Here is a 13340-nt window from a genome sequence, read left to right as displayed (position 1 = left end):
CATGGCTCAGCATGGCAACCTCTCCCTTTCTCCTCAGCATGGCTGGCTCAGGGATTCTGGGAGTTGAAGTCCACGAGTCATAAAAGAGCCAAGGTTGCCTACTACTGATCTAGGCCAGGGGGAGGGAACCTTGGCTCTTTTAGGACTCGTGGACTTCAACTCCCAGAATTCCTGAGCCAGCATGGCTCAGCTTGGAAACCTCTCCCTTTCTCCTCAGCATGGCTGGCTCAGGAATTCTGGGAGCTGAAGTCCACGAGTCATAAAAGAGCCAAGGTTGCCTACCCTGAACTAGGTCTGTCTGTCTGTCTGTCTGTCTGTTGTCTATCTATCTGTCTGTCTGTCTGTCTGTCTGTCTATCTGTCTGTCTCTCTATCTATCTGACTATCATCTGGGTCAGGGGTAGGCACCTTGTCTCTTTTATGACTCGTGGACTTCAACTCCCAGAATTCCTGAGCCGGCATGGCTCAGCATGGAAACCTCTCCCTTTCCCATCAGCATGGCTGGCTCAGGAATTCTGGGAGTTGAAGTCCACGAGTCATAAAAGAGCCAAGGTTGCCTATTAGGATTAGGAAGTCTAGTTTAGGAAAATTAGTTTAGGAAGATTAGTTCAATTCTATTCTCAGTCGCTTGGCTAAATTTGGGTACCGTATATGCCGGCGTACAAGGCGACCCAGCGTATAAGACGACCCCCGTCTTTGGCGCCGAGTCACACTCCTAGAACATCGTCTTATACGCCGGAAACTACCAGTATTTCTGGTGTATAAGACAACTCGGTGTATAAGACGACCCCCGTCTTTGGCGCCGATTTTAACGCTTGCGGAAGTCGCCTTATACGCCGGCATATACGGTAGATTATTTTTCTTGACCCACTCTATCTCGCAGGGAGACACAGGGGAAAGTTGGAGAAGAGACTGCTGTGAACCCCACCTGGGACTCCTGAAGGAAGGTTAGCACAGAAATCTAATAATGTAAAAACAACCAAACAAACAGAGCGGTATTTGTGGGGAATAAGGCCATTACTGGCCACTGGAGACGTAATCTAACTCTGAAGATGCTTAATTCTGTGTGGCAGATTCTGGAGAGCACTAATGAGAACAAGACACTTTCCAGAGGAAGTAACTTGATTACCACCCTTGGAATGTTGCATCCAGGTTTGGTCACCACAACACAAAAAAGATGTTGAGATTCTAGGACAGACATGTCAAACACAAGGCCCGGGGGCCGGATGTGGCCCGGGAAGTGGTTTCATGTGGCCCGCGAAGCCATCCTGGAAACAGCGAGGGAACGGCCCCTGCTGCCTTGGCCCTGGCCCAGGCCGGCCGGGAGCCAAGGTACAATTTTGTGGTGGCCATCTATGCTGAAACACATTCAGTCTTAGCTCCATAAGCCCCCCCCCACTGCATGGCCTGAGAGGAACACTTAGGCTCCTCCAGTGGACCATGCCTGGGCGCTTGCCCCAGTCCCACCCCCTTCTGCCAGAGACCCTCAGATCTGTCCCACTCCTGCCCAGGCCCCCACAGGCACCCTTGACGCGAACGATGTAGAGCTGGCCATGCCCACCCAGTAGGCCACACCCACTCCATCCATACCCACCCAGTAGACCACACCCACCCTGGCCACACCCACCCAGTAGACCGCACCCACTCTGTCCATGCCCACCCAGTAGGCCACACCCACCCTGGCCACACCCACCCGGTCCCCTGAGGGCAACCACAATGCTGATGCGTCCCTCAGTGAAATTGCATTTGACACCCCTGCTCTAGGAAGAGTGCAGAGAAGAGCAACAAAGATGATTAGGAGACTGGAGGCTAAAACATACGAAGAACGGTTGCTTGAATTGGGAATGTCTAGTTCAGGTGTAGGCAACCTTGGCTCTTTTATGACTTGTGGACTTCAACTCCCAGAATTCCTGAGTCAGCATGGCTAGTTGAATGAAAAGAAGGCCTAAGGGTGACAGGATAGCAGTGTTCCAGTGTTTGAGGGGCTGCCCCAAAGAAGAGGGAGTCAAGCTCTTCTCCAAAGCACCTGAAGGCAGGACAAGAAGCAACGGATGGAAACTCATCAAGGAGAGAAGCAACTTAGAACTTTCCTGACAGTGAGAACAATTAACCAGTGGAACAACCTGCCTCCAGAAGTGGTGAATGCATCTAACACTGGAAGTTTTTAAGAAGGACAAGAAGCAACGGATGGAAACAATGAACTATTCTCCAAAGCCCCTGAAGGCAGGACAAGAAGCAACGGATGGAAATTAATCAAGGAGAGAAGCAACTTAGAACTACGGAGAAACTTCCTGACAGTGAGAACAATTAACCAGTGGAACAACCTGCCTCCAGAAGTTGTGGGTGCTCCATCCTTTCAGGTTTTTCAAGAAGAGCTTGGAAAGCCCCTTGTCCAGAATGGTATAGGATCTCCTGTTTGAGGGTGGACTAGAAGACCTCCAAGGTCCCTTCCAACTCTGTTTCACTGCACATAATGGAAGGCAGCATCTAAGATTCCAGAGGGCTTTGATCTCATCTAAGATTCCAGGGGGATTTATTTATTTATTTATTTACAAATATTTATATGCCGCCCAATCCCAAAGGACTCAGGGCGGCGTACAAGGTTAAAAACAGTCATAAAAGAATAAAATAAAGCAGTCATACCGCGAGTCCGATCATATCCCGGCCCCCCGGGGACATCAGCCCCAGGCCTGCCGGAACAGGAGAGTTTTAACGGCTTTCTTAAAGGCCGGCAGGGTGGGAGTAGTTCAAACCTCGGGGGGGGGGGGGAGTTGATCTCAACCCAGCAGAGATCCTCTTAAGTTTCTTCCGAATTCTTAATTCACCCCAACATCCTTGCAGTTGATCCTTGCGCCCGCAGACCCTCGACTGAAATGGACCCTTCCCATCCTTTGGAAGAAAAAGTCAAGGCAGAGCTTAAAATGTTGGGGACACCGTGCTACCTGACCACAGGGGCATTTTGCCCGCCGGCCTGGATGGCAGATGTCACTTATCCCTTCATTCCCACCCTGAAGGGGGGGGGGAAACCCGTTTGTGTGAATCCAATGATAAGACCCCCCTTGGGGAAATAGCTCTGCACATGTCTTGCAAGCACACAATGCTATCCTTGTTCCCACCCTTCAAGGCTGTTGCTGCAAAATTTGAGGGTATTTTTGTTTTTAATTTCTTTTTAAAAAAATAAATAAACCAGGCCATTTTTAAAGAGTGGAATCAAAAAGTGGCTCCAAGTAGCGAAATCAGCATGATCAAGATATTATTATTATTATTATTATTTCCTCCTCCTCCTCCTCCTCCTTTTTCCTCTTCTTTTCTCCTCCTCTTTTCCTTCTTTCTCTTCTTCTCTCCTCCTCCTCCTCCTTCCTCTTCTCTCCTCTTTTCCTTCTTCCTCTTCTTCTCTCCTCCTCCTCCTTCTTTCCTTATTCCTCTTTTTCTCTCTCCCTCCCCTTCTTCCTCTTTTCTCCTTCTCTTTTCCTCTTTTTCCTTCTCTCATCTTCTTCCTCTTCTCTCCTCCTCCTGTCCTTTTTCCTTCTCTTCTTCCTCTTCTTTCCTCCTCCTTTTTCTCTTTTTCCTCTTCTCTACTCTTTTCCTTTTTCCTCTTCTTCTCTCCTCTTCTTCCTCTTCTCTCCTCCTCCTGTCCTCTTTTTCCTTCTCTCTTCTTCCTCTTCTTTCCTCCTCTTTTCCTTTTTCCTCTTCTCTCCTCTTTTCCTCTTTTTCCTCTTCTTCTCTCCTCTCCTCCTCCTCTTTTTCTTTTTCCTCTTCTTCTCTCCTCCCCTCCTCCTTTTTCTTTTTCCTCTTCTTCTCTCCTCCTCTTTCTTCTTCTCTTTTTCCTTTTCCCTCTTCTTCTCTTCTCCTCTTTCTTCTTCTCTTTTTCCTTTTTCCTCTTCTTCTCTCCTCCTCCTCCTTCCTCTTCTCTCCTTTTTCCTTCTTCTTCCTCTTCTCTCCTCCTCAACTTCCTCCCCCTTTTTCTTCTTCCTCTTCTCTCCTCCTCCTTCCTCTTCTTCCCTCCTCCTCCTCCTCTTCCTCCTCCTCCTCTTGAATAATTCTCTTGAGGGGGTACTCCAAACGGTCCCCCAAAGATGAAAGTGAAAGAAGGAGCAGCTCTGACTGTATACTGATAAATCTTCTTTCTCACCCCCCCACCCCCACCCCAAAGTACACCCTTGGACCAGACGATCAGACGGTTCATTGTTGCATCTGTCATCTAATCGAGGGGGGGGGGAGGAACCTTCTGTTCGCAAAGCACACAGAGTAGGTCTTCAATGACCCCGGCGGGTCAAAGGTCACTTATTATAAATGGATAATGAGACCTAATGCAGTGTTCTGAGGCCCGGACAAAGGAAGGGCTTATCCGTAGCCCCTCGCCGCCCGGACCATTCAAGCTTTTATTTCTCCCAAACCCCCCCCCCACTCCCTTCCCCGCTGCACCCTTAATGGAGCCAAACAATCGGGCAGAAATGCTATACAGAAGACTGAAACGGGGAGAGAGAAAACGGCTGGGTTTTTGAACTCTTGATCGACAGATCCAAATCGCCACCCTGAAATGGCGCCAGGACGCCTTTTACCGCTGGCGGGGCAGACACCCCGCTTCCCATTTTGCTGACCATTAAACGGACAGGCGGAAGGCAGCCCGCCTCAAACCCGCGGGCTGCCACGGCTCAAGGGAGGCCGGGAGGCGGTTACGGCAGGTAAACAGAGGCTGGCTACTTCGAGGGGCCTTTCAGAAACAATTTTGGGGTAGGGGTTCCCGCCCCCTGCTTTCGCAGAACATTGAGGGACAGGGCTGGAAGGGACCTCAAGAGATCTTCTAGCCCAGTGTTTCCCAAACTTGACAATTTTAAGGCATGTGGACTTCAACTCCCAGAATTCCACAGCCAGCAATGCTGGCTGTAGAATTCTGGGAGTTGAAGTCCACATGCCTTAAAATTGTCAAGTTTAGGAAACACTGTTCTAGCCCAACCCCTCTGCTCAAGACAGGAGATCCCGCACCATCGTGGTCAAACGGCTGTCTTGAAAACCTCCCGGAATGAAGGCTCCCACACCCATTGGCACCGCTCAGGTGACTCTGAGGACACAGGTAAACCTCCAAGTGGCCTCAACGACTCTCTAAAACAGGGGTCTTCAAAATTCCTCCAGGCTGAGGAATTCTGGGAGTTGAAGTCCACAAGTCATAAAAGTCATAAAAGGGTCAGGTTTGAAGACCCCCTGGCTCTAAAGCAGTGGTTCTCAACCTGTGGGTCGGGACCCCATTTGGGGTCGAACGACCATTTCACAGGGGTCGCCAAACAACGCAGTCCATCATTTTTTCCCCCCTTTTCCTTAGCTGTGCTACTCCTTTTTATTCTATTGGCTTTTGAAAGCCAATAGAATAGACTCTCTTGAATAGAGTCTAATTCTATTGGCTTTTAAAAGCCAATAGGAATTGTCCAGGCTGTCTCTGCCCTGCTGAGCCCACCAAAAGTCCCATTCTGCAAACAGTGCTGCACCAGTTGAGTAGTCCTCGACTTACGACCGGTTGAGTAGTCCTCGACTTATGACCGGCTGGGGGTTGCGGCATTAAAAAGGTTGAGAACCACTGCTCTAAAAGAAGGCAGATGACCAGCTGTCTGCAAGGAGCATAAATCCTTCCACTCCCCACCATTCCAGCTCAGAGTTGAAGAAGCTTCTTGGATGAGAAGCGAAATGTCTTCAAAGAAAAACAAGAAAGTCCAGTTGCCTCTTGAAAAAGCACCTTTGGGACCTCCAGTGATGGAGCACCCACAACTTCTGAAGGCAACCATTTCACTGATGAATTGTTCTCATTGTCGGGAAGTTTGCCTTTCGTTCTAGGTTGGATGTCTCTTTGATAAGTCTCCACGCTGGCTGGGGACTTCTGGGAGTTGACGTCCACAGGTCTTAAAATTGCCAAGGATGGACACCCCAGCTGTACGCCATCTGTGGTGGCCACAGATGGCTGCACCGTTTCTTCAGATTGGGGGTCTAACTGGAGGTATTCCCACCCCCAAGTCAGGAGAAGGGTAACCTACAGCCCCTATCATGGGATCCCATCTCTGGGCCACATCTATGTAAGGAAACAAAGAAAATACCAGGTAGGTTCCCCAAAAAAAAATCCTAGAGAGAGCCAAATTGCCTTTCTACCATGTTTCACCTAAAATAAGACCCAACTGGAAAATGAGCCCTAGCATGATTTTTCAGGATGCTCGGACTTAGAAGTACTTAAAATAACAGAGTTGAAGGGGCCTTGGAGATCATCTAGTCCAAACCCCTGCTCAGGCAGGAAACCCTATACCATTTCAGACAAATCGCTGTCCAGTGTCTTCTTAAAAACCTCCAGTGGTGAAGTACCTACAATTTCTGGAGGCAGGCTATTCCACTGGTTAATTGTTTTAACTGTCAGGAAGTTTCTCCTTAGTTCTAGGTTGCTTCTCTCCTTGGTTAGTTTCCATCCGTTGCTTCTTCTCCTGCCTCCAGATGGTTTGGAGAATAGCTTGACTCCCTCTTCTTTGGGGCAGCCCCTGAGATATTGGAATACTGCTATCATGTCCCCCCTCGTCCTTCTCTTCCTTAAACGAGACATATCCAATTCCAGCAACCGTTCCTTATATGTTTTAGCCTCCAGTCCCCTAATCATCTTTGTTGCTCTTCTCTGCCCTCTTTCTAGAGTCCCGACATCTTTTTTACATAGTGGTGACCAAAACTGGAGGAAGTTTTATAATTTATAATAATAAAGTTGGAAGGGACCTTGGAGGTCATCTAGTCCAACCCCCTGCTCAGGTAGGAAACCCTATACCATTTCAGACAAATCGCTGTCCAGTCTCTTCTTAAAAACTTCCAGTCTTGGGGCATTCACCTCTTCTGGAGGCAGGTGGTTCCACTGGTTAATTATTCTAATTGTCAGGAAGTTTTGGTCGTCATATAAGCCCCCCCCCAAAATAAGCCCCAGTTAAGATCATCAGCCAGACGGATGCATTTAGTACTGTATTTCCCTGAAAATAAGACCTAACTGGAAAATAAGCCCTAATGTGTCTTTTGGAGCAAAAATTAATGTAAGACCCAGTATGTACAGAGTCCTCAACTTACAACAATTCAACCATTCATTTAATGACTATTCGAAGTTACAACAGCAATGGAAACAGTGATTAGTTTCATACCTATGACCATTGCACCACTCCCCATGGCCACATGATCAAAATTCGAATGTTTGGCAACTAGCATGTACTGACGACGGTTGCAGTGTCCTGGGGTCATGTGATCACTTTTACAGTGACCTTCTAACAAGCAAAATCAACGGGGAAGTCAGATTCACTTAACAACCGTGTTACTGATTTAATAACCGCAGTGATTCATTTAACAGCCGTGACAAAAAGGGCAGTAAAATGGAGCAAAACTCACTTAACAACTTGGCAATGGAAAGTCTGGGCTCAACTGTGGTTGTTAAGTCAAGGACTTATCTATATTTTCTTTTCCTTTTTTTTTTCTGATGTACAGAAATTATTTCTTTATGGTTATTTGGGTATTTTTTTCCCCCTCTTTTTAACTGTGAAATTAGTTTACTGGACCCATCCTCTCCCCTACAGCCACACCACCCCGGATATCACCCAAAATGTCTGCCCATGCCAGAAAATAGGCTACAGCAGGTTTGGAATCTTCTTCTTTTTGTTGTGCCATATCCGTTATCGGACGTTGGGGATCATGTTGGCGATCCTGTTTTTATCAGCAGCCGCACAAAAAAGTGCTGCTGAGTTTTGTCCTCGCTAGACCCAATTGGATTACGTGCTTCCACTTTGCTGCCTGCGATCTGGAGATATTAAATTAGAGTCTCCGTTTTGTTTTTTTCAGTTTTCATGCACAAATTAGCCTCGGAGAGAGCCAGATGAAATTGGCACATCTCGAGCCGGCAATTCCTCCAGGGACAAGAAAATGCATCGACACAAGCAAAAAATGGAGGAGTCATCCGAAGGGCAAGATCGGGTTTGGAAAAAGCGTCGCCCAGCAAGGAAAAAGGTGCACGGCGAACCAAAAGGGACGGTGATGTTTGTACAAAAAAAGACCGGGCTGCAAATATCCAATATCTCAGGGGCTGCCCCAGAGAAGAAGGAGTCAAGCTATTCTCCAAAGCGCCTGAAGGCAGGACAAGAAGCAACGGATGGAAACTAATCAAGGAGAGAAGCAACCTAGAACTAAGGAGAAACTTCCTGACAGTTAGAACAATTAACCAGTGGAACCACCTGCCTCCAGAAGTTGTGGGAGCTTTATCACTGGAAGCTTTCAAGAAGAGACTGGACTGACATCTGTCAGAAAAGTGTAGGGTCTCCTGCTTGGGCGGTGGGATTGAACTGGATGACCTACAAGGTCCCTTCCAACTCTATTATTCTAATTCTATTCTTCAAAGTGCCTGAAGGCAGGACAAGAAGCAACGGATGGATACTAATCAAAGAGAGAACCAACCTAGAACTAAGGAGAAATTTCCTGACAGTGAAAACAATTAATCAGTGGAATGACTTGTCACCAGAAGTTATGGGTGCTCCAACACTGGAGGTTTTTAAGAAGAGACTGGACAACAATGGTGTAGGTCTACAATGGTCTACAATGATGTAGGGTTTCCTGCCTGAGCAGGAGATTGGACTAGATGACCTCCAAGGTCCCTTTCAACTCTCTTAACTCAATTAATAACCATCAATCCATCAAGTAGAAGATTGTACTGTGAACAAAGGAAGTTGGCATGCCATTCCGGCAATCCTAATTTTATTTTTTGGTATAGGTAGTTCTCGACTTACAACGGTCCGTTTAGTGACTGTTCAAAGTCACAACAGCACTGAAAAACATGACTTATGACCGTTTTTCATAGTCACGATCTGGCATGTGACCCAGATTCAGCATGCGATGCAAGTAGTCCTTAACCTACAACCGTTTCATTTAGCGACCATTCAAAGTTACAACGAATCTGGAAAACAAAAGTGATTTATGACCGGTTTTCACTCTTACAACCAAGAGTTGGCAACTGGCTTGTATTTATGAGGGTTTGCAGTGTCCCTGGGGGGGTCACATGATCCCCTTTTGTGACCTTCTGACAAGCAAAGTCAATGGGGGAAGCCGGATTCACTTAACAATTGTGGCGAGAAAAGTCGTAAAATGAGGCAAAACTCCCTTCACAATGGTTTCAGTTAAAGACCGAAATCTGGCACTGAGTCGTGATTGTAAGAGGAGGACTCCCTTTATTTTGGACAAAAAGAGATTCCCGATTCCTGGAACTTTCTCACTTTCTACCTGAATCCACGGCCATCCATCCCCAATTTCAGGAAAGATATGGATGTGCCGACAATAGGTTTCTCCTCCCGAGTCTGGAGAGAAAGCAGAGATGATGGAATCAAGAGCATGTGAAGTGTTAATACCACTTTACAAGGCCTTGATAAGGCCACACTTGGAATACGGCATCCAGTTTTGGTCATCACGATGTAAAAAAAGATGCTGAGACTCCAGAAAGAGTACAGAGAAGAGCAACAAGAATGATCAGGGGAACTGGAGGCTAAAGCATATAAGGAAAGGCTGCTGGAATTGGGGATGTCTAGTCTAATGAAGAGAAGGACGAGGGGGGACATGATAGCAGTCTTCCAGTATCTCAGGGACTGCCCCAAAGAAGAAGGAGTCAAGCTATCTTCCAAAGCGCCTGAGGGCAGGACAAGAAGCAACGGATGGAAACTAATCAAGGAGAAAAGCAACCTAGAACTAAGGAGAAACTTTCTGACAGTTAGAACAATTAACCAGTGGAACAACCTGCCTCCAGAAGCAGTGAATGCTCCAGCACTGGAAGTTTTTAAGAAGAGACTGGACAACCATTTGTCTGAAATGGTATAGGGTTTCCTGCCTGAGAGGGGGTTGGACTAGATGACCTCCAAGGTCCCTTCCAACTTTATTATTATGAAACTTGGGTTTGAGACCACTGGCCATGCCCTAAACGGGTCCTGAAATACAGACGGAAAACAAGAAGGCGTAATTGCCGCTGGCATTGCCCGCTGATGCATTGGCTCTCGAGGACAAAGCAGCATGTCTGCAGATTTAAAAATTTCTGTTTATGAGACTGCTTCTTGTTTATCTTAAGGGGGATTAGGACCTGTTCCGTTTTCAGAGTCAGTCTTCCAAGAGTGACAATTTTGACTGCATGTCATTGTTTTCCTAGCTTTAATTACGGTCTCCAAAAAGCATTTGCGTCTGGCCTTACCCTTCGGTTTGGGGATATAAAGAAAACAAACTCAGGGCCACAAACGTATCAATCTAAAAGGATGCTGGACGGTGCTTTTCAAGGATAATCCTTCCAGGACAGAATTAAAACAATATTAACAATAAACAGGATGCTCAAAAAAGAAACACCGCGTTGAGTAAATAAGAAAAGGAGCCAGAAAGTTACAGAAACCAATTATGCTGAAGTGTATGTTTATGTGTGTGTGTGTGTGTGTGTGTGTGTGTGTGTGTGTGTATTTTCTGAGGTTTTCGTGGGTGTTTGTATGTAGGTCTTTGGTTGTTCGGGTTTTCTCCCGTGTAAAATTGGAAGTGTCTTGGCGACGTTTCGACGAAGTCCCATTCGTCATCTTCAGGCTGGTGTTTTCAGCTTCGTGCTTTTGCTGCTCGAAGCATGAAGCTGAAAACACCAGCCTGAAGATGACGAATGGGACTTCGTCGAAACGTCGCCAAGACACTTCCAATTTTACGCGGGAGAAAACCCGAACAACCAAAGACCTACATATATATATAAAACACCCCAAAATGGAAGCTAAAAAAAAAAGTATGCCTAAAATCCAATTTAAAGAAAATTAACTACAATGTTTTCCAAAAGGGAAGCATCCTGAAAAGAATACACAGCTAGTTCTCGATTTACAATCTTTCCTTTAGTGACTGTTCGAAGTTACACCGGCATGGAAAAAAGTGACTTATTGTTTTTCGCACTTATGACTGTTGCAACGTCCCTGTGGTCATGTGATCAAAATTCAGCCGCTCGGCAACTGGCATGTACTTATGACTGTTGCAGCATCCCTGTGATCATGTGACCAAAATTCAGACGCTTGGCAACTGACCGGTTATAGTATCCCTTTTGCAACCTTCTGACAAACAAAGTCGATGGGGAAGCCAAGCCAGGTTCACTTAACAACCATGTTCTTAACTTACCAACTACAGTGACTCACTTAACAACTAGGGCACAGGTCGGCAACCTGCGGCTCCGGAGCCGCATGCGGCTCTTTGAGCCTTCCCCTGTGGCTCCCAGCCTCCTCTGCCTTTGCAGAGAGAGACAGAGAGAGGCAATTGCGCTTCCCTGCTCTCTCTCTCTCTCTCTCTCTCTCTCTCTCTCTCTCTCTCTCTCTGTGTGTGTGTGTTTGTGTTGTGTGTGTGTGTGTATGTGTAAAAGAGAGTGCACTCACAGTGTTCTCCGAGGAGCTGAAAAGCTTTCTGGCGGAGCTCCTCCCTTTGCTGCGTCTCTGCAGGAAGCAGGAAGGGCAGGAGAGAGCTAGCTAGCCCAGCTAGGCTGACTCAGGAATTCTGGGAGTTGAAGTCCATGAGTCATAAAAGAGACGAGGTTGCCTACCCCGATCTTGTTGGACAACAGCTTGAAGCTTGCCAGGTGAGCAGCAGATAGGAGAGGGAGGGAGGGAGAGAGAGAGAGAGGAGAGAGAGAGAGAGAGAGGGGGAAGAGGAGTGGCAGACCAAGGGCAGATAGAGAGGGAGGGAGAGAGAGAGACCCTTTTGACATCTAAAATGAAGATAACACTGCATATATCCTTTTTTTACCTGTGTGTGTATGTAATTTTATTCTCTTAAAGCATTCTCTTGGTGATCATTGTTTTAATAGTATGGATATTCCCAAGAGTCATATTTTTACTTTTATTTTTAATGTGTATATGTGTGTGTGTGTGTGTGTGTGTGTGTGTGTATACACACACATATACACATACACATACACACACACACACACACACACACCTATAATAAAGGTAAAAAAGGATATATGCAGTGTTATCTTCATTTTAGATATCAAAAGGGTTTTGCGGCTCCCAGTGTTTTGTTTTTGGTGGGAAACGGGTCCAAGTGGCTCTTTGAGTGTTTTGGGTTGCCTAACCCTGAACTAGGGCAAGAAAACTCGTAAAATGGAGGGGAACGAGAGGACGGGATGATGACAGGTAGGCCTCGACTTACAAACATTTATTTACTGACTGTTCGAAGTTACTCCAGCACTGAAAAAAACAAACGACTTATCACTGTTTTTCAGACTTAGGACTGTTGCAGCATCCCCTATAGCAGAGGTAGGCAACCTTGGCTCTTTTGTGACTCGTGGACTTCAACTCCCAGAATTCCTGAGCCAGCCATGCTGAGGGGAAAGGGAGAGGTTTCCATGCTGAGTCATGCTGGCTCAGGAATTCTGGGAGTTGAAGTCCATGAGTCATAAAAGAGCCAAGGTTCCCTCCCCCTGGCCTAGCTCAGTAGTAGGCAACCTTGGCTCTTTTATGACTCATAGACTTCAACTCCCAGAATTCCTGAGTCAGCCACGCTGAGGAGAAAGGGAGAGGTTTCCATGCTGAGCCCTGCCGGCTCAGGAATTCTGGGAGTTGAAGTCCACGAGTCATAAAAGAGCCAAGGTGGCCTATCCTTGCCCTATAGTCATGTGATCCAAATTCGGACACTTGACAACTGGCATGTACTCAAGATGGTTGCAGTGTCACGACAAGCAACGTCATGGATTCACTCAACAAGCCTGTTACTAGCTTACCAACTGCTGCGATTCACTTCACAATTGTGGCCAGCAAGCTGGTAAAATTGGGGCAAAGCTCACTCCACAACTGTCTCGCTTAACAACGGAAATGTTGGGCTCGATCGTGGCCGTAAGTCGAGGACTACCTGTCGTATGAAAAGAGGGGTGGGGGGAAAGCTACAGAACCAATTCCGTTCGTCTTTTGCTTAAAAAAGAAACGTCAACAAGGGCGACAGATCACTACGTGTTGCACCTCCACACAAAAAAAGGATACTCACAGCCGAGAAGGAGATACTGGTAACACTGCACAGAATCTGCGGCTAGAAGCAGGGGGTGATTCAAGTTAAAAGGCGGCTGCAGCTCGTTCCACTGGGGCGTTCTGCGGAAACGACACAAGAGTATTAATATTTAAGCTGGAAGAGAGAAGGGGGGGGAGAAAAAAAATCAGCATCTGTGTGATCACATCCAATTATTTATGCAAGAGAATACCGTGTTTATAATTATTTAAAGTCACTTGCTCCGAGCGTGGAATATTTCGAGACAGATGGGGGAAAAGGGGATAATGAGAGGCCTGTGTTTTCTTAAAAAAAATATATATATATTGTGTT

General features: G+C 46.7%; 1 protein-coding gene across 1 annotated transcript in view; it reads right to left on the bottom strand.

Moving 5' to 3' along the window:
* BCAS3 (BCAS3 microtubule associated cell migration factor) overlaps positions 1–13340 on the bottom strand; it is a 504849-nt gene that overhangs the window by 339666 nt on the left and 151843 nt on the right. The window contains exon 6 of the mRNA XM_039320837.1: positions 13011–13111. Coding sequence (XP_039176771.1) covers positions 13011–13111 — 101 coding nt within the window. The remainder of the gene's footprint in view (positions 1–13010; positions 13112–13340) is intronic.

This window comes from Crotalus tigris, unplaced genomic scaffold (assembly GCF_016545835.1).
Source record: "Crotalus tigris isolate CLP2741 ecotype Arizona unplaced genomic scaffold, ASM1654583v1 scf7180000023712.884563, whole genome shotgun sequence".
Taxonomy (NCBI): Eukaryota; Metazoa; Chordata; class Lepidosauria; order Squamata; family Viperidae; genus Crotalus; species Crotalus tigris.
The sequence above is the reverse complement of the archived record's forward strand: the minus strand, read 5'-3'. Positions and strand labels throughout refer to the sequence as shown.